At 44.2% G+C, this 24,889-nt stretch overlaps 1 protein-coding gene across 1 annotated transcript; it reads left to right on the forward strand.

The window, feature by feature from the left end:
- Positions 1–4,583: 4,583 nt before the first annotated feature.
- LOC310966198 (transmembrane and coiled-coil domains protein 2-like) lies at positions 4,584–23,363 on the forward strand (the record flags this gene model as incomplete). Its single annotated transcript, XM_083940055.1, has 5 exons — positions 4,584–4,601; positions 15,517–15,945; positions 16,259–16,860; positions 21,443–21,578; positions 23,064–23,363. 5 exons carry the CDS (start codon positions 4,584–4,586, stop codon positions 23,361–23,363), a joined length of 1,485 nt encoding a protein of 494 aa, XP_083796181.1.
- Positions 23,364–24,889: the final 1,526 nt, after the last annotated feature.

Here is a 24,889-nt window from a genome sequence, read left to right on the forward strand (position 1 = left end):
CAAAGCCAATAAAGTTTGTTACCAACGATTCCTGCCTGTATTTGTGCTGCTATTGGGTCCTAACCGAGCCCGTTACAGTACAATCTGGCCATGTGTGGACCCAGCACACAACCCGGATCCACTGGCTCGCCTAGACCGGGTGGAGACCCAGCTCCAGCACCAAGAGGTGATGTTAGCCTCCACCACGGCTAACATTCAGTTAGCAGCAGCTAACCAAGAGCAAGCGCTAGCCACGCTATCCGCCCTGGTTCAACAACTCACCGTTACACTCGCCCAGTTCATTCCTCCACCAGCTCAGGTATATCCTGGTCCCGTCCTTGAGCCTCGAGTGGGAGTCCCAGAACGCTACGCCGGGGATCCAGAGGGTTGCAATCCATTCATCACAAACTGTTCAATCCTCTTTGCTCTGCAACCTCACACCTTCGCCTCCGAGGAAGCAAGGGTGGCGTTCACGATAAATAACCTGACTGGTCGCACTCGGCTGTGGGGAACAGCCGAGTGGGAACGCTACACACCTGCTTGCCTCTCCTTCAACGCCTTCTCCACCGAGCTCCGCAAGGTGTTTGATGTAGCATCCAGAGGTCCCGACGCTTCTGGGGGTCTTCTGGGTCTCAGACAGGGAGGCTGCTCGGTGACTGACTACGCCATTGACTTCCGCATCCGGGCTCGGCGGAGCGAGTGGAACCAGGCGGCTCAGGTGGACGCTTTCCTGCTTGGACTGGCCGACTACATCAAAGATGAGCTGGTGTCCTACGACCTTCCTGTCTCTCTTGACAATATCATCGAGCTGGCTTCCCGTGTGGACAGACGGATTCAAGCCAGACACCGAGAGAGACGTCAGGGACGAGGGGAGGGGCTTCCGACCCCTTGTTCTCCAGCTCCTGCCAGGTCACTAACTCCGCCCCCCAACACACTGGGGAGGGATTCTGAACCCATGCAGATTGGCCGGGCCAGCCTAACCCCACAAGAGAGAGAGAGGCGCCGCATAGGAAACCTCTGCCTCTACTGTGGGCAGCCCGGACACTTCATTTCCAGCTGTCCAGCAAAAGGTCAGGCTCACCAGTGAGGAAGGAGGTCCTGGTGAGTCACACCTCTAAACCCTCCTTCGCTTCACCTCCCCTGTGCCAGATTCAACTACTGCTACCCCAAGGCTCTCAGACTCTTGCCACACTCATAGACTCAGTTCAGACGCTAACATCATCGACAACAACCTAGCACTTCAGCTAGGCGTTGGTCGAATTCGTCCAGTTCCTGTTCCCGCCAATGCCCTGGACGGTCACCTCCTGGGAACTGTCACCCACCAGACAGTGCCCATCCACATGATCCTATCTGGCAACCACCATTAGACTATCCAGTTTCATATCCTGCCCTCTCCTCGTCATCCACTCCTCCTGGGATTTCCTTGGCTCCGGCGTCATAATCCACACATAGACTGGACCACGGGGGCGATCCTAGGTTGGAGTTCTCTCATCATCTCCAGCAGGGGCGGGTTTCTTCTTTGTGGCTAAGCAGGACAAGACGCTCCGCCCCTGTATTGATTATCGAGGACTAAATGACATTACGGTGAAAAAACGTTATCCCCTGCCCCTCATCGCCTCAGCATTCGAGCTCCTGGAGGGAGCCACCATCTTCACAAAGCTCGACCTACGCAATGCCTACCACCTGGTCCAGGTCCGAGAGGGAGACTAATGGAAGACGGCATTCAACACCCCTACCGGCCACTACCAGTACCTGGTGATGCCTTTTGGCCTCACAAATGCTCCTGCTGTCTTCCAGGCCCTGGTGAATAACGTACTCAGGGACATGCTTAATAAGTTTGTCTTCGTCTACCTCGACGACATCCTGATCTTCTCCCGTTCCATAGACGAACACATCCACCATGTCCAGAGGGTTCTCCAACGCCTCCTGGAGAATTCTCTCTTTGTAAAGGCTGAGAAGTGTGAATTCCACGCTACGTCCGTCTCCTTCCTGGGGTACGTCATAGGGAAGGGGACCATCCAGATGGACTCTGCCAAGGTCTCTGCTGTCACCTCCTGGCCCACTCCAGACTCCCGTAAGCAACTTCAACGATTTCTGGGCTTTGCCAACTTTTACCGGAGGTTCATCAGAGGGTACAGCACGGTGGCAGCCCCTCTCACAGCCCTCACCTCCTCCAAGGTGCCCTTCTAGTGGTCTTCGGCCGCCAATGAGGCTTTCCGGTCCCTGAAGACACGTTTTACAACAGCCCCCATCCTCGTAATGCCTGACACCGAACGGCAATTCGTGGTTGAGGTGGACGCCTCCAACGTGGGAGTAGGGGCTGTCCTGTCTCAGAGGGCCACCATCGACCAGAAGCTTCACCCCTGTGCCTTCTTCTCCAGGCAGTTGACCCTGGCCGAAAGAAACTATGATATTGGTAACAGGGAGCTACTAGCAGTGAAGTTGGCTCTGGAGGAGGGGCGTCACTGGTTAGAGGGGACCAAACTGCCGTTCCTGGTGTGGACGGATCACAAGAACCTGGAGTACATCCAGTCAGCCAAGAGACTGAACTCCCGCCTGGCCCGGTGGTCTCTCTTCCTCACCAGATTCAACTTCTCCCTCTCATATTGGCCGGGGTCCCGCAACGTCAAACCTGATGCCTTGTCTCGGCAGTTTCAGGAGGAGGAGAAGGAGGCTCGAGAGCCTGAAACCATTCTTCCAGCTTCACGCCTCATCGCCACACTTACCTGGGAGGTGGAGGAGAGGGTCAGAGCTGCCATCCAGGACCAGCCTGGACCCAGTTCCTGTCCACCAGAACGTCTGTATGTTCCACCTGACCTCCGGTCCGAGGTCCTCCAGTGGGCTCACAGCTCCAACCTCACCTGTCACCCTGGGATCCAGTGGACGAAGGAGGTTGTGCAGCGTCGCTTCTGGTGGTCCACTCTGGCTGAGGATACACGGAGCTTCGTCAACGCCTGCCCCACCTGCAACCAACATAAACCCACACTCCAAGCTCCTGCTGGTCTTCTGCACCCACAACCGATACCTCATCGTCCATGGTCACACATCTCCGTGGACTTCGTCACCGGTCTACCACCGTCCAACGGCAACACCACCATTTTGACGGTGGTGGACAACAGCAAGATGGCCCACTTTGTGCTCCTGCCCAAACTCCCTTCAGCTAAAGGGACTACAAGACTGTTGCTTAAACATGTTGTCCGCCTCCATGGCATCCCAGTAGACGTGGTTTCTGATCGGGGCCCCCAGTTCGCCTCTGTTTTTTGGAGAGAATTCTGCTCTCTCCTGGGGGCTACCGTCAGTCTCTCATCAGGATACCATCCCCAGTCTAACGGTCAGACGGAATGCAAAAATCAGGAGATGGAGACGGCACTCCGCTGCATGTCATCCCAATCCCCCTCATCTTGGTCCGAACAGCTCCTGTGGGTGGAATACTCGCACAACACCCTGACCAGTTCCGCCACAGGCCTCTCTCCCTTCCAGTGCGTCTATGGCTGGCAGCCACCTCTGTTCCCGACCCTGGAGAGAGAGACTTCTTGTCCATCCGTCCAGGCCTTCATCCACCGCTGCCGCAGGACCTGGATCCGAACTCGAGCTGCCCTCCTCAAAGCCGCTGGACGCTATGCCTCTGCCTCTAACCGCCACCGCTCCCAGGCTCCAGAATATCAGCTTGGTCAAAGGGTTTGGCTCTCCACCCGTGACCTTCCCCTGAGGGTGGAGTCAAAGAAGCTGGCTCCTCGCTTCATTGGTCCCTTCGAGGTGATCAAGATCATCAATCCCGCAGCGGTGAGACTCAAACTCCCCAGATCTATGCGTGTTCATCCCACATTCCACGTCTACAGAATCAAACCGGTCCGAGAGAGTGCCCTGGTCCCCGCCATCCCACCTCCTCGTTTCATTGACGGAGGCCTCACCTACACGGTCCGTCGTCTCCTGCAGTCCCGCCGACGTGGGAGGGGCCTCCAATACCTGGTGGATTGGGAGGGATACGGCCCCAAGGAGAGATCCTGGGTTCCTGCCAGACACACATTGGATCACCACCTCGTCAGGGACTTTCATCAGCGTCACCCCGATCAACCCGCCAAAACCAGTTACATCTCCAGACCACGGACTCCACCTTCCCGGCCACTCAATCGATCTGAACAATTGGATGATGAGTCCGATAACCCTCCCTTGGATGCAGATGACGCATTCCCTACAGTCGGGGATGAGGGGATGGAGGTGGATGTCTCCGGCGAATATTAATCCTCCTCCGGACCCCCTCCACCCACCCTGCTCTGCATTGGTTTGTTTGGGTCGCCAGGAGTCGCCCCTTAAGGGAGGGGTTCTGTCACAGTTCATCTCTGCCTCACACTCTGCAACGTAGAGTGTTTTCATGCAAGGGTGGGGGCTTGTTTCACCCACCAGACGACACACAACGTGAACGACCGAAAAAGTTGACTCCTCCGACGGTGAGTGTTTTCATGCAAGGGTGGGGGCTTGTTTTACCCTCCAGACATAACACAAATGAACGTCAGAAAAGGTTGACTCCTCTGACGGTGAGTGTTTTCATGCAAGGGTGGGGGCTTGTTTCACCCATTAGACATAACACAAATGAATGTCCGAAAATGTTGACTCCTCCGACGGTGAGTGTTTTCATGCAAAGGTGGGGGCTTGTTTCACCTACCAGACGACATACAAAGGGATAAACTTTTTCCGTCGTTCACTATGACGGTGGGTGTTTTCATGCAAGGGTTGGGGCTTGTTTTACCCACCAGACGACACACAAAGTGAACAACGGAAAAAGTTGACTCATCCGACTGTGAGTGTTTTCATGCAAAGGTGGGGGCTTGTTTCACCTACCAGACCACACTCAAAAGAATAAACTTTTTCCGTCCTTCACTTTGACTGTGGGTGTTTTCATGCAAGGGTTGGGGCTTTTTTCAACCACCAGACCACACACTAAGTGGACAGAAAAAGTTGACTCCAAAGGTGAGTGGTTTCCTGCAAGGATTGGGGCTTGTTTCACCTACCAGACGACACACAAAGTGATCCACAGAAAAGGTTGACTTCTCTGATGGTGAGTGTTTTCATGCAAGGGTGGGGGCTTGTTTTACCCACCAGACATAACACAAATGAACGTCAGAAAAGGTTGACTCCTCTGACGGTGAGTGTTTTCATGCAAGGGTGGGGGCTTGTTTCACCCATCAGACATAACACAAATGAATGTCAGAAAAGGTTGACTCCTCCGACGGTGGGTGTTTTCATGCAAGGGTGAGGGCTTGTTTCAACCACCAGACGACACACTAAGTGGACAGAAAAAGTTGACTCCAAAGGTGAGTGGTTTCATGCAAGGATGGGGGCTTGTTTTACCCACCAGATGACACACAAAGTGAACGACGGAAAAAGTTGATTCATCCGACTGTGAGTTTTTCCTGCAAAGATGGGGGCTTGTTTCACCTACCAGACGACACACAAAAGAATAAACTTTTTCCGTCCTTCACTTTGACGGTGGGTGTTTTCATGCAAGGGTTGGGGCTTTTTTCAACCACCAGACCACACACTAAGTGGACAGAAAAAGTTGACTCCAAAGGTGAGTGGTTTCCTGCAAGGAAGGGGGCTTGTTTCACCTACCAGACGACACACAAAGTGATCCACAGAAAAAGGTTGACTTCTCTGATGGTGAGTGTTTTCATGCAAGGGTGGGGACATGTTTCACCTACCAGACGACACTCAAAGTGAACGACGGAAAAAGTTGACTCATCCGACTGTGAGTGTTTTCATGCAAGAGTTGGGGCTTGTTTCACCCACCAGAAGACACACAAAGTGGACGACTCTCTAACAGAGAATTGTTTCTGAGATGGTTAGTGTTTTTCCGACGGTTTGTGTTTTCATGCAAGAGTATGGGCTGGTTTCACCCACCACAGGACACACAAAGGGGACGACCATCAAACAAATTGTTTTTCCGACGGTTAGTGTTTCTCAGACGGTTAGTGTTTTCATGCAAGGGAGGAGCGGGCTGGTTTCACCCACCAGACGACACACAAAATGCATGACCGTCCAACGTGGAATTGTGTTTCCTACGGTTAGGTTTTCATGTAAGAGTGGGGACTGTTTTCACCCGCCAGACAGCAGTGTTTTGGCGTGTAGTTGGGTCTTACATAGACTGTGTTATGCGTAGAAAGGAATGTAAAGGATCCGTAACGTGTGTGTCGCAGTGTTGCTGCCGCTCATATTTATTTAGCGGGGGCACTGTTTAGGTGGGATGAAGAGAGGGGTCGAGGGAATGATGAGAGGGTCGATCGCCAGGGATGAACGAACGAGAGGGAGTGGGTAAGACACGAATATATATATGGTTGCACAGGTAGTTGAGTTACAGTTTTTTTTGATTGCTTTGACCTGGTTGAAGAAACTGGTAACCTCTCAGTCTTCATCATAACTCTCTCAGCAGAGCAAAAGACACCTCTTGCAAATGAGTTAACCCATTGTCATTGTTTTGACACACTTCCCACACCCTTTTGCAAATCGGTTAACGCAGATGTCATTCAAGCAGTCCAAACTCCATTGCTTTAGCTGTGGTAATCAAACAGGACATATATGTTCCAATCTATTAGACACTTCTTGACCAGTTTGAAATCACTGAAGCACCTGTTTGACACTGCTTCACAAAACTTTATCATTTGCAATCAGTCTGCAGGCTTCCTCCATACTCTCCATTTTTAAATCCTATAGAGGAATTCTTCAGTGCATGGAGATGGAAGGTTTATGATCATCGCCCCTATGACCAGATGCCCTTGATCGATGCAATGACCACTGCTGCCCAAGATATAGATGCAGAGGCATGCCAAGGCTGGATCAGGCATGCAAGAAGATTTTTCCCTAGGTGCATCGCAAATTTTTATTTTCATTTTCCTAATGTCTTACACAGTGATGGATTTTACTGTATTTTTTTCTTTCATACTATATATGTGGTTTCTGTTGGAATATTTCATTTCTTAGCCACAATCTCAAAAAAAAGAAAGAATACGGCATTCAGTAAAATTTTAAAAATCATTGGATATGATTCTGGATCTATTTTTTGCAAGAAAGCAAATTGGCACTGACATGTAAGCTGCTGACCAGTAATGCAGCACTGATTCACATTGAGAGCTGAATTTTGTATTTTGATGCCCCTTGTCTGATGACTGATTGGAAGCGCTTATGCACTTGTGTGCAAGTTGTGTTGTTTGAGGGCAAAATTTACTTTTGGTCCATATTTTAAATGTTTTGGCGGAGTAAGAGCCTTTTGCAGGCAAAATGAGTCATTTTGACCATTGGTGCCACGGTTTAGGTCTTTGCGTTAACAGTTTTGCAGAATGTGTATTTTGAGTCGACTACTGTGTCAAAGCAATAAAAAAAAACTGTAATGAGACACAGGTGTTGCTCTAATGGGACACAGGTTGTTTAATTGTGAGGCGGGAGTGGTGGAGTTAGTGAAGGGAGAGGGTCATGGTCATGTTTCTGAACCTTAGTAAAATTTGCTACATGTGCCTGTGTGTAGACAGCAGAATCAACGAGCGGGACTGGCTTACGTGTAGGTGGGTCTGCTATAGACCACATTACGAGTAAATGGGCATGTAAAGGTACCATAATGCTGCCTCACGCGTAGGTGGGTCTGAGAGAGACCCGCGCAGAACACGATGCATTCGTGACAAGAGAGCTCTGTACAAATATGATTGTACTTTTGGTGTATCGTCACAGGTTTCCATGTGTTTTCTGTCTAACGTAACAAACGTGTGATTCATCTACCACTGAGTGGTCTCAGCCTTATTATTATTATGATTGTGATTATGATTACTATTATTGTGTCTTATTAGTAGTGTTGTTTGCGTCAACGAAAATGATGACGAAATATTGTCGTCAACGAACCTTTATCACGTGACGGAAATTAGACGAGACGAAACGGAAATGCTGGGCATGTGACGATGACTAAAACGAAATATATAATGCAATTTCGTTGACGAAAACGAGACGAAATAACGTTTTTTCGTCACGTTTAGTCACGTTATTATTATTATTATTTTGAAGTTTTCTCCCAGTCTCGCGTCTGGGCAACGTCACTTCCTCAATCCCCACACGCGCATTATTTAGTTTCTGAAGATGCCGCTGCTGTGGGTCAGCGTTAACGTTAATGTTAGCGTTAATAACTACTAAAGAAACGTGAGAACAAAGTCTGACACCAGCCGGGGCTCGTGTTTGGAGAAATGCAGCCACAAAATCACAGGAAAAAACACCACGGATCTTAAGAGATACCTCAGAGCATCCCATAATGACATTTAGGTAAGTCAAGACATAACGTAACGATACTTGTTTTAGAAAGCTCATGCGACATGAGGCTACGGTTAATGTGTCGGGTATTAACGCTAGCTTTAGACGTTAGCCACTGGAGCTGAGAACAAGTGTGTTTGTGTGTGTGTGTGTGTGTCCGTGTGTGAGACTAGCGCGTGTGTGTGTGTGTGTGTCCGTGTGTGAGACTAGCGCGTGTGTGTGTGTGTGTGTGTGTGTGTGTCTGCGTGTGAGACTAGCGTGTGTGTGTGTGTGTGTCTGTGTGTGAGACTAGCATGCATGTGTGTGTGTGTGCGTGTGAAAGACTAGCGTGCATGTGTGTGTGTGTGTATTTGTTTGTGAGAGTGTAAAGTGTGTTTTTAGTTCCTACCTGAGAGACTGACTCACTCTATAAGTGCACTAAACTTCCCCTTGTTGGCCAAATACTTTCACTAGTTTTGTATTTCACAGAGCAAATCACACTGAACTGAATTTGGCATCAACATAAATTGGATTACTTATTCTAGACCTGTACATGCTGTAAACTTACAGTTTTTTTGATTGCTTTGACGCAGTAGTCGACTCAAAATACACATTTTTCAAAAACAGTGGCACCAACGGTCAAAATGACTCATTTTACCTGCAAAAGGCTCTACCTCCGCCAAAACATTTAAAATATGGACCAAAAGTAAATTTTGCCCTCAAACAAAAAACTTGCACACAAGTGCATACGCGCTTCCAATCAGTCATTAGACAAGGCGCATCAAAATCCAAAATTCAGTTCTAAATGTGAATCAGTGCTGCATTACTGGTCAGCAGCTTACATATCAGTGCCAATTTGCTTTCTTGCAAAAAATAGATCCAGAATCATATACAATGATTTTTCAAATTTTGTTGAATGCAGTATTCATTCTTTTTTTTGAGATTGTGGCTAAGAAATGAAATATTCCAATAGAAACCACAGATATAGTATAAACCCATCACTGTGTAAGACATAAGGAAAATAACAATAAAAATTCTGTACAATAAAGAAAAAAATACCTTCTAGTCAATTCTCTCTTGACGAATGGGCCACATGGCCTCATCTACATCGCACTCAATATTTTCTCTTGCGATGCACCTAGGGAAAAATCTTCTTGCATGCCTGATCCAGCCTTGGCATGCCTCTGCATCTATATCTTGGGCAGCAGTGGTCATTGCATCGATCAAGGTTATCTGGTCATAGGGGCGATGATCGTAAACCTTCCATCTCCATGCACTGAAGAATTCCTCTATAGGATTTAAAAATGAGTATGGAGGAAGCCTGCAGACTGATTGCAAATTGAAAAGTTTTGTGAAGCAGTGTCAAACAGGTGCTTCAGTGATTTCATACTGGTCAAGAAGTGTCTAAGAGATTGGAACATATATGTTCTGTTTGGTTACCACAGCTAAAGCAGTGGAGTTTGCACTGCTTGAATGATATCTGCGTTAACTGATTTGCAAAAGGGTGCGGGCAGTGTGTCAAAACAATGACAATGGGTTAACTCATTTGCAAGAGGTGTCTTTTGCTCTGCTGAGAGAGTGATGATGAAGACTGAGAGGTTACCAGTTTCTTCAACCAGGTCAAAGCAATCAAAAAAAAGATATCTGCATGGGTTTGGCTCAAAGGAAATGTTGGTTTTGTCAATACTACTAGGTACTTTTATCATATTGATTAAATATAATTGCATTACTAAAAAGAGACTAATATACAATTTCCGTCGACTACAACTAGACTAAAATGCTCAGACTTTTTGTCAACTAAAACTAGACTAAAATGCTCAGACTTTTAGTCGACGAAAACTAGACTAAAATGCTCAGACTTTTAGTCAACTAAAACTAGACTAAAATGCTCAGACTTTTAGTCGACTAAAACTAGACTAAAATGCTCAGACTTTTAGTCGACTTAAACTAGACTAAAATGCTCAGACTTTTAGTCGACTAAAACTAGACTAGACTAAAAGTAAAACAGGCCGGCAAAAACAACACTACTTATTAGTATGATGTGTACATAAATGCAGCAATTGCGAAAAGACAGAGACACAATAGAGACAGCTTGATATAATGCAAAAATGTTGGGGCTGTTTTCACCCACCCAGAGGATGGAACACTTGTCCTGTAAAATAATAAACAGTGGAGGTCATTGTGACCCGGAGGGCAACGCAAGGGTTAAAGATTAATTCAGAAAACCATAAGAAAAATGTGCTTTCTAGGTGGGGCAGTTGCCCTATTAGTTAACTCCACATCTGAACATGGTAAAATTACCCATTTCAGTTACATAATTTCTGTTCATTAGAGAGAGTCAACAAACTCAGAGCCTTGCCCTGGAGAATGAAACGTTTTAACACTGTTATTCAACATAATCCTCAATGAAGCAGGGTAGATCATGGTGTAGCGAGCCTGTGAAAAGTTAGCCCCCCTTTTCCCCCCAACTCGCCTGACATCCCCTGTGACATTTATACTGACTACCTTCTCCTACACGCACACACACACACACACACACACGCTTACACTCACACACACTTAGTTTCAGATGGTTTGTAATTACGCGCGGTGCCGGTGTTGTGCCGTAATCAGCACCCCTGCCGTGAAATGCACCCCCTCGCATTATAGGTGATATTCTGGATCAGAAGGCTGTTGTTTCGACCCTGTCAACAGGCTATTTTATTCCCTGTTCGGGATAGGGGAAAGTTTGGATTTGAGCGGGGAAGCTATTTTGCACAACACCAAATTATTGTTTTATTGAAATGTGATTATTATATAATTTTATTTAAATATTAAGTTTATTTATTTATTTTTGTACTGAAATGCAGGGGAAATTATTTCAATGTATGTGGGATAGGTAAAATATCAGCTGCAACCCTAAACCTAACCAAAATGCCATGTCACCTTGGTTTCTCCCAATTATCTGAGCCCAAGGGCTCTATTTAAAGCGAGGGTTTTCTGTCCTCGGGGTGGGAGTCTGGAGAGTGTGAACTTGCTGAGAGGTTGTTACAGAGAATTGAGAAAAAGAGAATTGTGCGTGTTTTTTTTGTGATCGAGAAACCTGTGGGTCCGTTTTTGGTTGGTTTGTTTGTTTGTTTGTTTGATTTATTTGTTTTTTTTTGTTGCCATTTGGGCTGTAACACGTTTTCTTTTCTCACTGTAAATAAATCTGCACTTTTCACCGTCATCCACGTTTGCTGGCTGTTGTGTCTGCACCCCATCACCACCCAACCTCAGTGTGTCCTTGCCGCCACCATTCTGTGTGGACGTGGACTGCAAAGTCCATTCTTCACAGAGCCCCGTAGATATTCTGCAGCTACCTCCTCAATTTGGTTGAACTTGCGTTGCTTCGTCTGTGTTGCAGCAGCAAAGTGTAGAGTATTAAGAGTATTTCAGATCTGAAGAAAGCGGGTGCCCTGTGATAGACTGGCATCCAGGGTGTACCCTGCCTAACGCCCAATGTCAGCTGGGCTTGGCTCCAGCCCCCCCGCGACCTTGCTAGGGACAAGAGGTTAAAGATGAATGAATGAATGAAGAAAGCGGGTGACTGTTTTTTTCTTCACAACATTGATTTGACACAGGCTGATAATAATCACACAAAACATACAATGATCATATTAAATATGTTACATTGTTATAGATGAAACATAATGCAGTTAAAATTTGCTTCAGCTCAACCAGCAACATCAGTAACATGATACATGTACTTTAATTCATCAGTAATAATACATTTAGCAAAACAGGCACCCAAGCACTTTTGCTTTTGATACTTTAAAGGACATTTTGCCGATAATATTTAGAAAAAAGTGAGAATTCCGTGTCTTTTTTGAAAAAACAGCAGGTCGAGGTGTTATACAAACACTGTGAAAATATCAAAACGCTCATTCCACATAGAAATACACACAGCCTGTGTTCATAAACCGAGCCTTTAAACAAGCTGTCAGGACTTCTGTACGGTTATGATGTCATAACTGTACTATATAAAGGAAGAAAGTGCCGCTGCAGTGTAGCTACAGTCATTCCCCGACTGCAATGACGGTGCAGAGATGTAGAGAGTGCAGACCCAGAAACTCTGAACAATCAGAGCAGACTGGGCTTTTTCAGGAGGGGGGCTTAAAGAGACAGGAGCTAAAACGTAGTGTTTCAGACAGTGACATTTATATATATATATATATATATATATATATATATATATATATATATATATATATATATATACGTATACGTAAATATATACAGACAAACAGTATGAGAAAAACAATGTGTTTTTGAACATTCAAATATGTAAACATGTTCTAGTAGAATAACAAAATACAAGAATGAAGCTGAAAATGAGCACAATATCTCCTCTTTAAATTTTAATGCATTACTTTTAATAGATGTTTATACTGGTGTTTATTTTTACCAAAGTAAAACTAAATCTGAATACTTCCTCCTCTACTGCACCTGGGTGTCTTTATGCCACACTGTGTCTATGGATTAAAGGTTTTCCCCATCTTTGAAGCATTTCAGGATTGTTTGTAAGATTGTGATGGGAGCTTGTCTACCTCTATCTGTAGTGGGCATCCCTCCACAGATACACAGGCCAGCACAGAGAGAAATTTGAAGTTGAGTGAATACTTGAAGCAGCGCTGAATAGCTCAAACAGGCTTCTGTCGTACTTTGTCCTCCTTTGTGAAGAAGTCAATTTTAGAGAGTGAATGACTGCTCAGGCAGACACTGTGTACTCTGGCACATCACTGCAGCCCCATACCAGTGCACACACGGAGGATGCATGTGTTTGTACTGAAGCAGGCCCTGCTGTGCTCCCTCCTCCCCTTTCTCCTCTGGCCTCAGTTGCACAGAGTAGCCTGCACGCCTGCGCTATGCTCTCCGATCCCCCCGCCCATTTGCCGGCATCATCTATCCCTTAGCTCCCACATCCATTACAGAGCCCGACAGCCAGCGTTGCATTAAGACTGAAAGAGAAAGAGCAAGCGAGAGAGAGGCGGAGGGAGTATATGGCACAAAGTAGAGAGAGAGGGAGGGTGGAATAGATCAGAGCATTAGAAAGAGAGGGAGGGAGAGGGAAGCTGCAGATATTGATGGCATTAACAATGGAGCGTTAGGATCCAGTGAGGTGATCATACTAATCCATACAACGGCGGGGGGGGGTAAAGATATTTGAGGCGGGGGGCTCCTCCTCGGTGAGCACAGTGGTAGGAGGAGGAGGTGGAGGAGGATGGGCCTCGAACACAGACTTGCAATGGCACTGCAAAAATTGGATTAAAGCAGTATGGTAACGTTTTTTAATTTTATTTTTTTGCTCTGCTGGTTGTGTCTCATCCTCATGTGTTCGCATCCACGCTCGCTGACATCCAGCGGCCGTTTCTCATGTCACAGTGTGCCCTCCTGCCGAGTGAAGAAGGCACGGGCATGCCCCTGTCCTCTTGTTGTCTTTTTAATGCCATCGACATCAGCCATCGCCATCCACACAACAGTCGTGTCTTCCGGCCTCCAGGAGACTTTCTGAACCTCTCACCGGCTTCATGCCCGTTCGATTTGTGCACCGCTGCTCTGTGTTGTTTTTTTCTTGTCTTGTGTTCACACATATGTAACTGCACACCCCCTACCACCACCACCTCCTCCTATGAGCCATTATAGCTGCTGCAAGCAACAGATCAGGGAATGATTAACCACCAGGTACTGTGGTCATCTGTCTTTCCTCTCCATAACAATGTGATTGTAATGTGTTTTGTCTATAAACCAAAAAACAAAAAAAACAAAACAAAAACTGCCTGTCTGGCTTCGCTATTCGGAGCTACAGATGGAGCAAAATAAAATAAAAATAAATCCTTTGCAGTGTTTTGTCTGGAGAAATTAGAGCAGCGTAATGAAATGTTTGGTGTCATGTGTCTGTCTGAGCTTATGTTTACAGGGTCTGATTACACTGTTTTGACCTGAGGCAGAGGGTCATTAACAACCCCACCATCTGCCAACACACACACACATATAGACAGGCTATAATAACAAAGCAGGAAATTCCCTCTTGGATCAATGAGATCCATCAGACAGAATGATCCAGAACACATTTAGGTAGGCCATCACATACGTTTCATCATTATTATCACTTTCTGTTACCACAGTGTGTTTAAACTGAGCATGCTTTTACCTTCTTATTCCTCTTACCTACCTGTACTTTTAAATTAAAGGTGTTTTAAAGGAACTTGTTTGTGGAGTTTCTGAGGCTGTACAGAGCAGGAAGCAGACTAATTGTGTATAATCGAATTAATGCATGATGGCCTTTCTGTGTACTCTCTGGTGCTTCCACCAAATCTATTATGGGAAATAACCGATTGGTGTTTTAGAAGCCAACGTGATTAGCAGATATTTATTTTAAGTCTGTAATTCCCAAATAATTTCCAAGAAGTTTCCTACAATAAAAATCTGTAGAGAAAATGGGGACAAAAATAAGGCCCATGTGAATATCTGTTCATGTATTACTGTAAACTTTAATCCTCATATGTTGAATAGTCTCTTGACAAATGTCACATTTTTGCATGTCTAGCTGACCTGCTGTCCTGATTAAAACACTCTCTGCATCACAGTGAAACTGTCATGAACGGTGCGGGGAAATAACACTGGGAGACTGGACCAACATGCAGACAGGGACACAGGGTAAAAGTACAAACAAAACGTTTAATAAAAACGACAAACAAAATGTGAAACAACTACAGGGTAACAAATACTAAGACTAGACGATCGAAGGAAAACAGGAACGGGGAAACGATGGACAATCAGGGAACAGGACAAGGAAACAGGAACGCGGGATACTACGGAAAGAAACAAAGAAAACAACGATTAATATCACAAACAACGAGAAGCGCCAACGAACGAGTAACGGAAGCCAATCCGACAAAGATTTATTCTCAAATTTCTCAAATTATTGAGAAAGTACAGCGCTCCAAATGAAAGCCTAATTATTTTTGGAGAGCCAAAAACTACCAAGGAACCCACAGTTTGGCCGTTTTTGCACCATCAGGTGGATAATATTCCATTTAAGTTGAGGTTAACTTCTTTTTGACTTTCTCAAAAAAAGAAAGGACAAATTATTACAACCAGGATGCAACACTAGCACTTCCACTGTGTGTGTTACTCCGAATAATCTTCCTTTGTACTTTGACTTGTGTAGAATTCAATACATGTGAAGTCATGTCATGTTGTAGTTCATCGCTCCACCCATGACTACCTCCCCCTGCCCTCTCGTCCCCTCAGCTGGACAAGAGCGAGTCGGCAACTCTAGGCCTACCCTCCACCACCAGCCATGGAGGTTCTGACAGTACCATCAGTGCGGATGGAGCAGCAGCAGCAGCAGCAGCAGCAGCAGCAGCAGCGTCAGCACCTGGGGTCATGGCCTGCAGGGGTGCAGAGTGTTTTGGGGTTGTAGAGCCACAGCGGACGCGTGTTGCCTTGGAGCAGCTGCAGCAGAAGATCCTGAAGGTCACCGAGCAGATTCGCGTGGAGCAGGAGGCCCGTGACGACAACGTTGCAGAGTACCTGAAGTTGGCCCACAACACGGACAAACAGCAGGCGTCCAGGATCAAGCAGGTGTTTGAGAAGAAGAACCAGAAGTCGGCGCAGACCATCGCACACTTGCACAAGAAACTAGAGCACTATCACAAGAAGCTAAAGGAGATAGAACAGGTAGGTAAGCAAGTGTGTGCAGTTTGTCCATGAACATGTGATACGTGTATGTGCAGCTGTTTTTGTACCTTGACTGTTAAATAATTATCTTGTTGCTGACTCGAACAAGTGCCTTTGTGAGGACAGTTGTGTCCAAATATAGACCGATGACTCTCGGTCTCCTACACCAATGCATCAACCTATGTCTCACCTAATTCTCTACAGGGCCTGCTTTCCTTGTCTATCTTCCGACAGTTCTCTTCCTTAATCTAATCTCTCCTACCTTTGAGATCCTCCACTTCTCTGCTTCCTCATTTCTCTTCCCTCTATACAGAATGGACCGGCCCGACAGCCTAAGGATGTCCTGCGGGGCATGCAGCAGGGATTAAAGGACGTTAGGGCCAATGTTCGTTCCGGAATAAGTGGTTTTGGAGGTGGAGTAGTCGAAGGGGTCAAAGGTGGAGTATCTGCTCTCACCCACACAGCCGTGGTCTCTAAGCCGAGAGAGTTTGCCAGTCTTATCAGGAACAAGTTTGGCAGTGCAGATAACATTGTTCACTTAAAGGACTCACTCGAGGACGGCGTCAGGGGGCACTCTGAGGACACCCTGACACCTGGAAGCGCCAGTCTGGTCTCCAACCCAAAGTACGGCAGCGACGATGAGTGCTCCAGCTCCACATCTGGCTCCGGAGCGGGCAGTAATTCTGGTGGAGCAGGGGGAGGAGGGGGACTGTTAGAATCAGCCATGGAGAGCCCCAGGCTGGATGGGCACCACCACCACCATCACATGCACAGCTCTTGGGACTCTCAACTTGAGGGCTTGCAGGAGCTCAAACCCAGCCAGGCACATATGAAGGATGCCATTGAGGACATGAAGGGCCATCTGCAGAGTGACTACTCCTACATGACACAGTGCCTGCAAGAAGAAAGATACAGGTACAAGTCACACAAAAAACATTGACAGTCACACTTATGAACTCTGGTGAATTCCGCATAATCATCATAATGTAGTTCACTTAAAGGATAAGGTTGGCAATATTGTATTTTTTTATTACTGTCAGCAAATCCCATAAAAAGACCAAAACTCTCAGTAGGCCTGTCTGTGTTATCACCAAGCCCATAGAGCGCTGCAGGAATGAGTCCTAAAACCCGGAAGTCAGTTAATATTTTTGCACTTCTGGTTCCCTCTTCTCAAAGTCAATCAGACTTTTGAATAGATTTTTGGTTGGATGCCTTAAATAAGGTCTGTGATTAAGACATGTTTAAGAGATTTTAATGTTTTGTTCTACGAGATAAAATGTCAGTAAATAATCCACTCATGAATTTTGAAGCTTGTACGAGTCTTTAAAAAGGCAGTTGCTTATAAGTGAGACTACAAACATTATCACGCCATAGAAGCGAAATCAGTTAAAAGCTAGTGGGTGGAGGAGTTAGTTTTTTATTTGTGAATTTGATTGAGTAAAAGTGGTGTTCATTTGTGAAGTATCATAAACCTTTGTTCACCACAGAACGTTTTTTCTGCAATAATTTCTAATCCAATAAAAAAAATCACAGACTTTTTGTCGAGGAAACCCAGTCCAATACTAAAATCTGGGTTGGCCTAAAATATACAGTACAGACCAAAAGTTCGGACACACCTTCTCATTCAATGAGTTTCCTTTCTTTTCATGACTATTGACATTGTAGATTCACACTGAAGGCATCAAAACTATGAATTAACACATATGGAAATATGTACTTAACAAAAAAGTGTAAAACAACTGAAAATACGCCTTATTTTCTAGTTTCTTCAAAGTAGCCACCTTTTGCTCTGATTACTGCTTTGCACACACTCTGCATTCTCTTGATGAGCTTCAAGAGGTAGTCACCTGGAATGGTTTTCACTTCACAGGTGTGCCCTGTCAGGTTCAATAAGTGGGATTTCTTGCCTTATAAATGGGGTTGGGACCCTCAGTTGTGTTGTGCAGAAGTCAGGTGGATACACAGCTGAAAGTCCCGCTGAATAGACTGTTAGAATTTGTATTATGGCAAGAAAAAAGCAGATAAGTAAAGAAAAACAAGTTGCCGTCATTACTTTAAGAAATGAAGGTCAGTCAGTCCGAAAAATTGGGATAACTTTGAAAGTGTCCCCAAAGAGTCGCCTCTGCTGCAAAGGATAAGTTCATCCGAGTCACCAGCCTCAGAAAAAGCAGGTTAACAGCAGCTCAGATTAGAGACCAGGTCAATACCACACAGAGTTCTAGCAGCAGACACATCTCTAGAACAACTGTTAAGCGGAGACTGTGTGAATCAGGCCTTCATGGTAGAAGAAAAGCGTCTTACTCACAATTTCCATCAAGTGTAGGACTGAATCTTAAGTGTCACTCTCAGAGCTGAATTACGACATTATATGTGCCTTAAAAACAGAATTTTTGGTGACGTCATTTTTGTGTCCATAGAAATGACCAATCACGGAAGGGAATCCCTTGTCTAAGAATAAAGAAATATCTTAGAAATATAAGTGGACAATGGGAGTGTATATTTTGACAATAATCTACAAAATATTACAAAACAAAAAAACAATATTGGCAATGAATCAATGTGTCATGATTCCTTTTCTTTCCAATTCATTAATTAGGCAACTAATTTGAAACTTGTGTTGGTGGCTCTATATATACTAGCCCACTGCAGCCACATGCAGAAATCAACATGGAATCGAAAAGAAAACCAAACTGGCGAGAGGAGGACACTGTTGTTAGTAGAGCTAGTTGAGGAAAGGAAGCTTATCATTAAAGACAAGTTCAGCCCGACACTTACCAGCCATGACAAAAAACAGGCATGGGAAGACATATCAAATCAACTAAACGCCTCTCAAACCTTCAGCCATCGGTTAGGTGACATCCAGGTGGCACAATGTGCCTCTCAAGAAGCTGCTTCAGACCACTTTCATTTAGTATCCGTGCGTCATGGGTGGACCCAGGCCACTTGGGTACCACATCCAAGATTTTATAGTCTGCATCGAACACCACTTGCGTGTTGATGCTGTGGTACCTCCTCCTATTAACAAACACACTCTCGTCCACACTTGGAGCGATGATCCTTACATGTGTACCATCGATTGCACCGACCACTCCAGGGAAGCCAGCTACCTGCATGAATGCTGTTTGCTTCTGCTGAATTATCCAGGGTGTAGATGGAAAGTCAATGAAACGCACGATGAGGTGGGAGCAGTAAGGGCCATTATTGTTTCCATAACAATTCTGCTAACTGATGGTTGTGATGGCCCGAAATCATCAGTGTTACACTGTTGCATTTTCCCAGTGGCAAGATATCGAAGCATTGTGATGACCTTTAGTTCCGCTGTGAAAGCTCTGCTACGTGATGTTGCTGATGACGTTGCTCTGTATAAACGATACCGTTTGATCAGTTGCTCGTCATCAAACAAAGTCAGGACATCCTTCCGCTCCCTGAACGTTCGCGCACGTCTCTCGCGCCTCAGTGCCATCCCCTGCTGGTAACTCCTAACCACTTAGGACACCTCTGGGGGTCTCTTAAATATCTTGGAGAGTAGGAGATATTCTTAGACTTAAGAAAGTTGATAAATAGCTTTTATTCTTAAGTTTGAGAGTAGGACTAAATTTTCGCAAATTCTCAGGACTTAAGTGTAAAATGAAACTCTAAGACACTTGATAAATACGGCCCCTGGTTCCCACCGTGAAGCATGGAGGAGGAGGTGTGATGGTTTGGGGGTGCTTTGCTGGTGACACTGTTGGGGATTTATTCAAAATTGAAGGCATACTGAACCAGCATGGCTACCGCAGCATCTTGCAGCGCCATGCTATTCCATCCAGTTTGCGTTTAGTTGGACCATCATTTATTTTTCAACAGATCAATGACCCCAAACACACCTCCAGGCTGTGTAAGGGCTATTTGACCAAGAAGGAGAGTGATGGGGTGCTGCGCCAGATGACCTGGCCTCCACAGTCACCGGACCTCAACCCAAACGGGATGGTTTGGGGTGAGCTGGACCGCAGAGGGAAGGCAAAAGGGCCAACAAGTGCTAAGCATCTCTGGGAACTCCTTCAAGACTGTTGGAAGACCATTTCAGGTGACTACCTCTTGAAGCTCATCAAGAGCTATGACAATAGTAATCGATAGTTTGATGGAAAGTGTTTCAATTGAAATAGAATTAGAAAAAAGCAGAAACATAGCTGTTGCATGTGTGTACAGGAAGCCGGGATCCAAAACAGATAGAAGAAACTTTTACAGATAGTTTTGAAGACATGATAAGTAATCTAAACTACAATAAAACATTGGTGATTTGTGGAGATTTCAATATTGATCTTTTAAAAAGTAACTTACATTCACAAACATCAGATTTTCTAGACACATTATATGGTAAAGGGCTCTATCCAATGATCACAAGCCTAGTAGAATAACTACAACTAGTGCAACTCTGATTAATAATATATTTACTAATTGTTCGGAAAATTACACAAATTGTGGCTTAGTAATTAATGACATAAGCGATCATTTGCCTATTTTTGCAATATTTAACCTTCAATTAACAAACAAGTCAACAGTATTTTCTCAACTATATAAAATAAACTGAATGATGAGACAGTAAGTGCTTTCAGAGATGATCTCAATAATCAAGACTGGAACAATGTTTTCACGAATGACGTGAACACAGCCTATAAGTCATTACTAAAATGTTTTTTACATCTCTACAATAAACATTGTACAGCGGTCCCTTGTAGATCTAGACATAATTATAACAAAAAACCTTGGATTACAAATGGCTTACATAATGCCTGCAAAGAAAAATAAACTGTACAAGAACTTTATCCAAACAAAAACATCAATGGCTGAAAAGCGCTATAAGGACTACAAAAATTAGGGGGATTGTGTTCCATATATTTATGTATGATTCGCTCCAAGGAGCCTGATTCAACTGCCAATCACAAAAAAAAAAAAAAACGATTTGACGATCAGTCAACTATAAGCGAGACGTGACCAATCAGCTTAAACTATGAAGGTTTTTAGTCAGGGACACCCCTAATTCCTACTAAAGATATAAAAAACAAATTTAAGAGTCATGACTAAAAAGACTAAATTATTTCCTTTCACAGCTGAACACTGCAATTTTTAGCAGTTACTCAAAGAGGAGGACTATTTTCAGCCGCTTGAAAGTATTTACTGCAGCAGAAAGAATGTCGGGCTAATAGTTTTAAGAGACAGCTCAAGAAATATTTTTTTGATATTGATTTTAATTAATTCCCCTTTTAAACATCAATGCTGTTATTTGATACTTATATTGTTTATGGCTTTTGTACTTGTTAAATTACTAATTATTATCCTATTTTATATTTTTAGTTTTTGAAACAATGGAGCTCTATGGCACAGAGGAATACGCTGCATCAGGCTTTGGATACAGAGACAAGACTTGACCATCGAGACTGTTTAAAAACTTAAAATTTTTCACAATCATGTGCATTATTTTGAGCATTCCCCTTTGTGTTTTGTGCTGTATATTCAGGTATGAACGACTTGAAGAACAGCTTAATGACTTAACAGAGCTGCACCAGAATGAGATGACTAACCTTAAACAGGAACTCTCTAGCATGGAGGAAAAAGTCGCCTATCAATCCTACGAAAGAGCGAGAGACATTCAGGTAAAAATTTTAAGCCACAAACTTGGCTTCAAATCCAAAGTGTTTTCATCATAGACTATTAAGATGAATGACATGACAGCTCCCCAAAAGTGAAGCCAAAACATCTCGATTGCCCCCTGGTGGCTGGCTGCAGTACAGGTCATGAATCTTGCCCCCTCCACCTGAGGTGTTCACAGACTGTTAGTTCTTTTAAATCAGGCCTAAAAACACTGTTGTTTACTGCAGCTTTCCCATAACCCAACATGTAGGCAATCTTAACTTCCTAATTCCAACCCTTTTATGTGCTTTTTAATATCGTTTTATTGTTTTAGTGACTTTGTTTTACCACACATGCATTTTTCTTATTGTTTATTTTATCATTATTAATTATTGGCTATTTTATTGTCCTATATTTTATGATTATTCTGCTGTTTACAATGTTATTCTTTTATCTATTTTCTTTTCATTTATTTTCTGTAAAGCACTATGAATTACTGCCTGTGAATGTTCTCATTCACTATGAATTACTGCTTTTACGAATGGTGCTATATAAATAAATTTGCCTTGCCTAAATATTTTGGCTTCATTTTTGTACAGCGGAAGGGAAGTGGAGAAGCGTCATCCATCTGTAGTCTATGGTTTTTCTATAATATTAAATATAGTTTTTCTTAAAGGTTCTCTCCTATCTCCAGAAAGCTCTTGTTTTTAGTGACACTGGTGGCTGTTAGTGAACTGCAGTCAGCATCCTGTTACGGCAAACTAGTTGCTGTGGTTACAGGACAGCAGCCGCCAACCTTAGGTTCATCTCCGGGCCGCCACTACAGAATGTATAGTGGAAGAACAGCATGTGCAGACTTTTCAAGTCAGTTTTCAAGGCTTTTTTAGGACCTTCAGCCTCTTTACATGAGACGACTGCCCTAACCACTCTGCCCCCGGCCGCCCAGAGGATTTGTTTGTTGATGTTAGTAGACTCCATGTACCTGTCACTGTTGGCTGTAGTGGAGTTGAAGAGTGGCAAGGGACTCAGGAGCGAGCAAAACGTCACATCCTTTGGAGTTTCCTGGAAAATCCATCCCGAAACCTTTACATAGAAGTTAGTCCACAGGCTGTCATAGACAACTGAGAAAGTCCGTGAAGGTCTTAATCTTTAACTTGCGAAACAACCTATCCGCCCAATGGCAATAAAAAAACGATTAATAGCCTACATGTAAAACAATACACACAGGACCTTTTAATTAACAGTAAAAATCTGAACAACTCTGTGATAGTGACGCAGAGACCAAACAACCCACCAACTGAAACTAGTTTCTAATTCAATTTTGCTAAATCCTGATTGGTGCACTGCAGTACATGACATCACACTGTTCCAACTGAGAGGGTTAGGGTTAGAAATAACAGAAGTCTGTCACATGACATAACCAAAACCTTTCTAACTTTGGCAGAGAAGTTCCCAGGGCCTTCAATACAAGCAAACTAGCACTGTGGTTACTCTGTGTGTTCACACAGGAGGCTGTGGAGTCGTGCCTGACCCGTATCATCAAGCTGGAGCTGCAGCAGCAACAGCAACAGGTCGTTCAGTTGGAGGGAGTGGAGAACGCCAATGCTGGAGCTCTGCTGGGTAAACTCATCAATGTCATTCTGGCGCTCATGGCCGTGTTGCTGGTCTTCGTCTCCACCTTGGCCAACTTCATCATCCCCCTGATGAAGACCAGAGCCAGGGTGGCGTCCACTGTCCTGCTGACCTTGCTGCTGTTCGTCCTGTGGAAGCAGTGGGATTTTGTGGAGACGTGGCTGCTGCCCAGCTAAGTTCCTCGAGAGAGACTCCAGCTGGGGCCAGAACGAAGGGTCACAAACTTAGTTACCACCACAGAAGGATTCAGAGACCCGAATAGAACGAGGGCCACTGTACTTGTTCCTTCTGAGTGTGAAGGTGGAGCATCTGAGGACAAAGCATTGCACTTTCAGATGAAGAGTGGACAATGTATTAGATCTGGCCTGCAGTGTTTTTACAGGTTTTTACAGTCAGAAAGAACAGAAATTCTCTGCTTGCCAAGCGTCAAAAGACATCACCTCATCTCATCAAATCTTTTGCTGTTGATAACCAATCATCGATTACATTGCTGTCACCAGAACTTTTCTTGCAAGAAGTCTTCAGATTGTCTTTTTCTAATTATTCATGATACATAAATTGCAAAGACTACAGCAATGTAATAATGACTTTAAAATGCTGATCATGTTCGCCGTAACCTTTATGTTGAAGTTATACAGTATCAACTTGAGAGGAAAAATATTGTTTTTCGTTAATGTGATGTGCTCATGTATGTCCTCATATGTGCACTAAGATGCATCTAGCCGGCGTGAGTTAACATTTCATTAATAACTAAATTAAACTGCCGTTTTGTTGTTAGAAATACAGTTCAGATATGCTGTATCACTCCTGGTTTGTTTCACATCCTATTCTGATGTTGAAGCAGTGCTTTTAGACACAATTTTCTCTTTTTCTTGGAGTCGAATGAATCACCAGTGTCAATTTTACTGGCATGTCAAAATTTATCAAAGTTTATATCCAGCATGCGTTATTAAACAATGTGAGAAATAAATGATTTCATATATCAGACTGACCTTGAATATATCCTAATCATCCTTTTGCACTGAACGTTTTGACTGAAATGTCCTCAGACTGGAAACAACATCTTAAAAAAGTGAGATTTCCATGTCTTTCTTTATCATAAAAGGGTCAAGGTGTTATATAAATACTGTGAAAATATCAAAAAGCTCATTCCACAGAGAAATACACACAGCCTGTGTTCATAAACTGAGCCTTTAAACGAGCTGTCAGGACTTCTGTACGGTTGTGAAGTCACAACTGTACTTTATAAAGTAATGCAATGACGGTGCAGAGATGTAGAGAGTGCAGGCAGAAACTCTGACCAATCAGAGCAGACTTGCTTTTTTCAGGAGGGGTCTTAAAGAGACAAGAGCTAAAACCTAGTGTTTAAGACAGAGGCTGAATACAAGTATATACAGACAAACAGTATGAGAAAAACAATGTGTTTTCGAACATTAAAGTGTGTAAACATGTTCTAGTAGAATAACAAAATCCAAGTAGGAATCTTTGAGATTTATAGGAATAATGGTAGTCACTATGGTTTTATTAATAGTTAATCAAATATTTTCTAGAGCTATATAAATATATATTTAAGCCTTTAATTAGAGCAACTTCTGGCTTGTCAGTTTTTGAAAAATTCCTTTGACTGATTGGATCATTTAATAAACAACGTATTAAGCATCTATAAATGATTAGCAACACCTATAACTGTATTGTTACCTAA

Source organism: Echiichthys vipera, assembly GCF_963691815.1.
Source record: "Echiichthys vipera genome assembly, chromosome: Y".
Lineage (NCBI taxonomy): Eukaryota > Metazoa > Chordata > Actinopteri > Perciformes > Trachinidae > Echiichthys > Echiichthys vipera.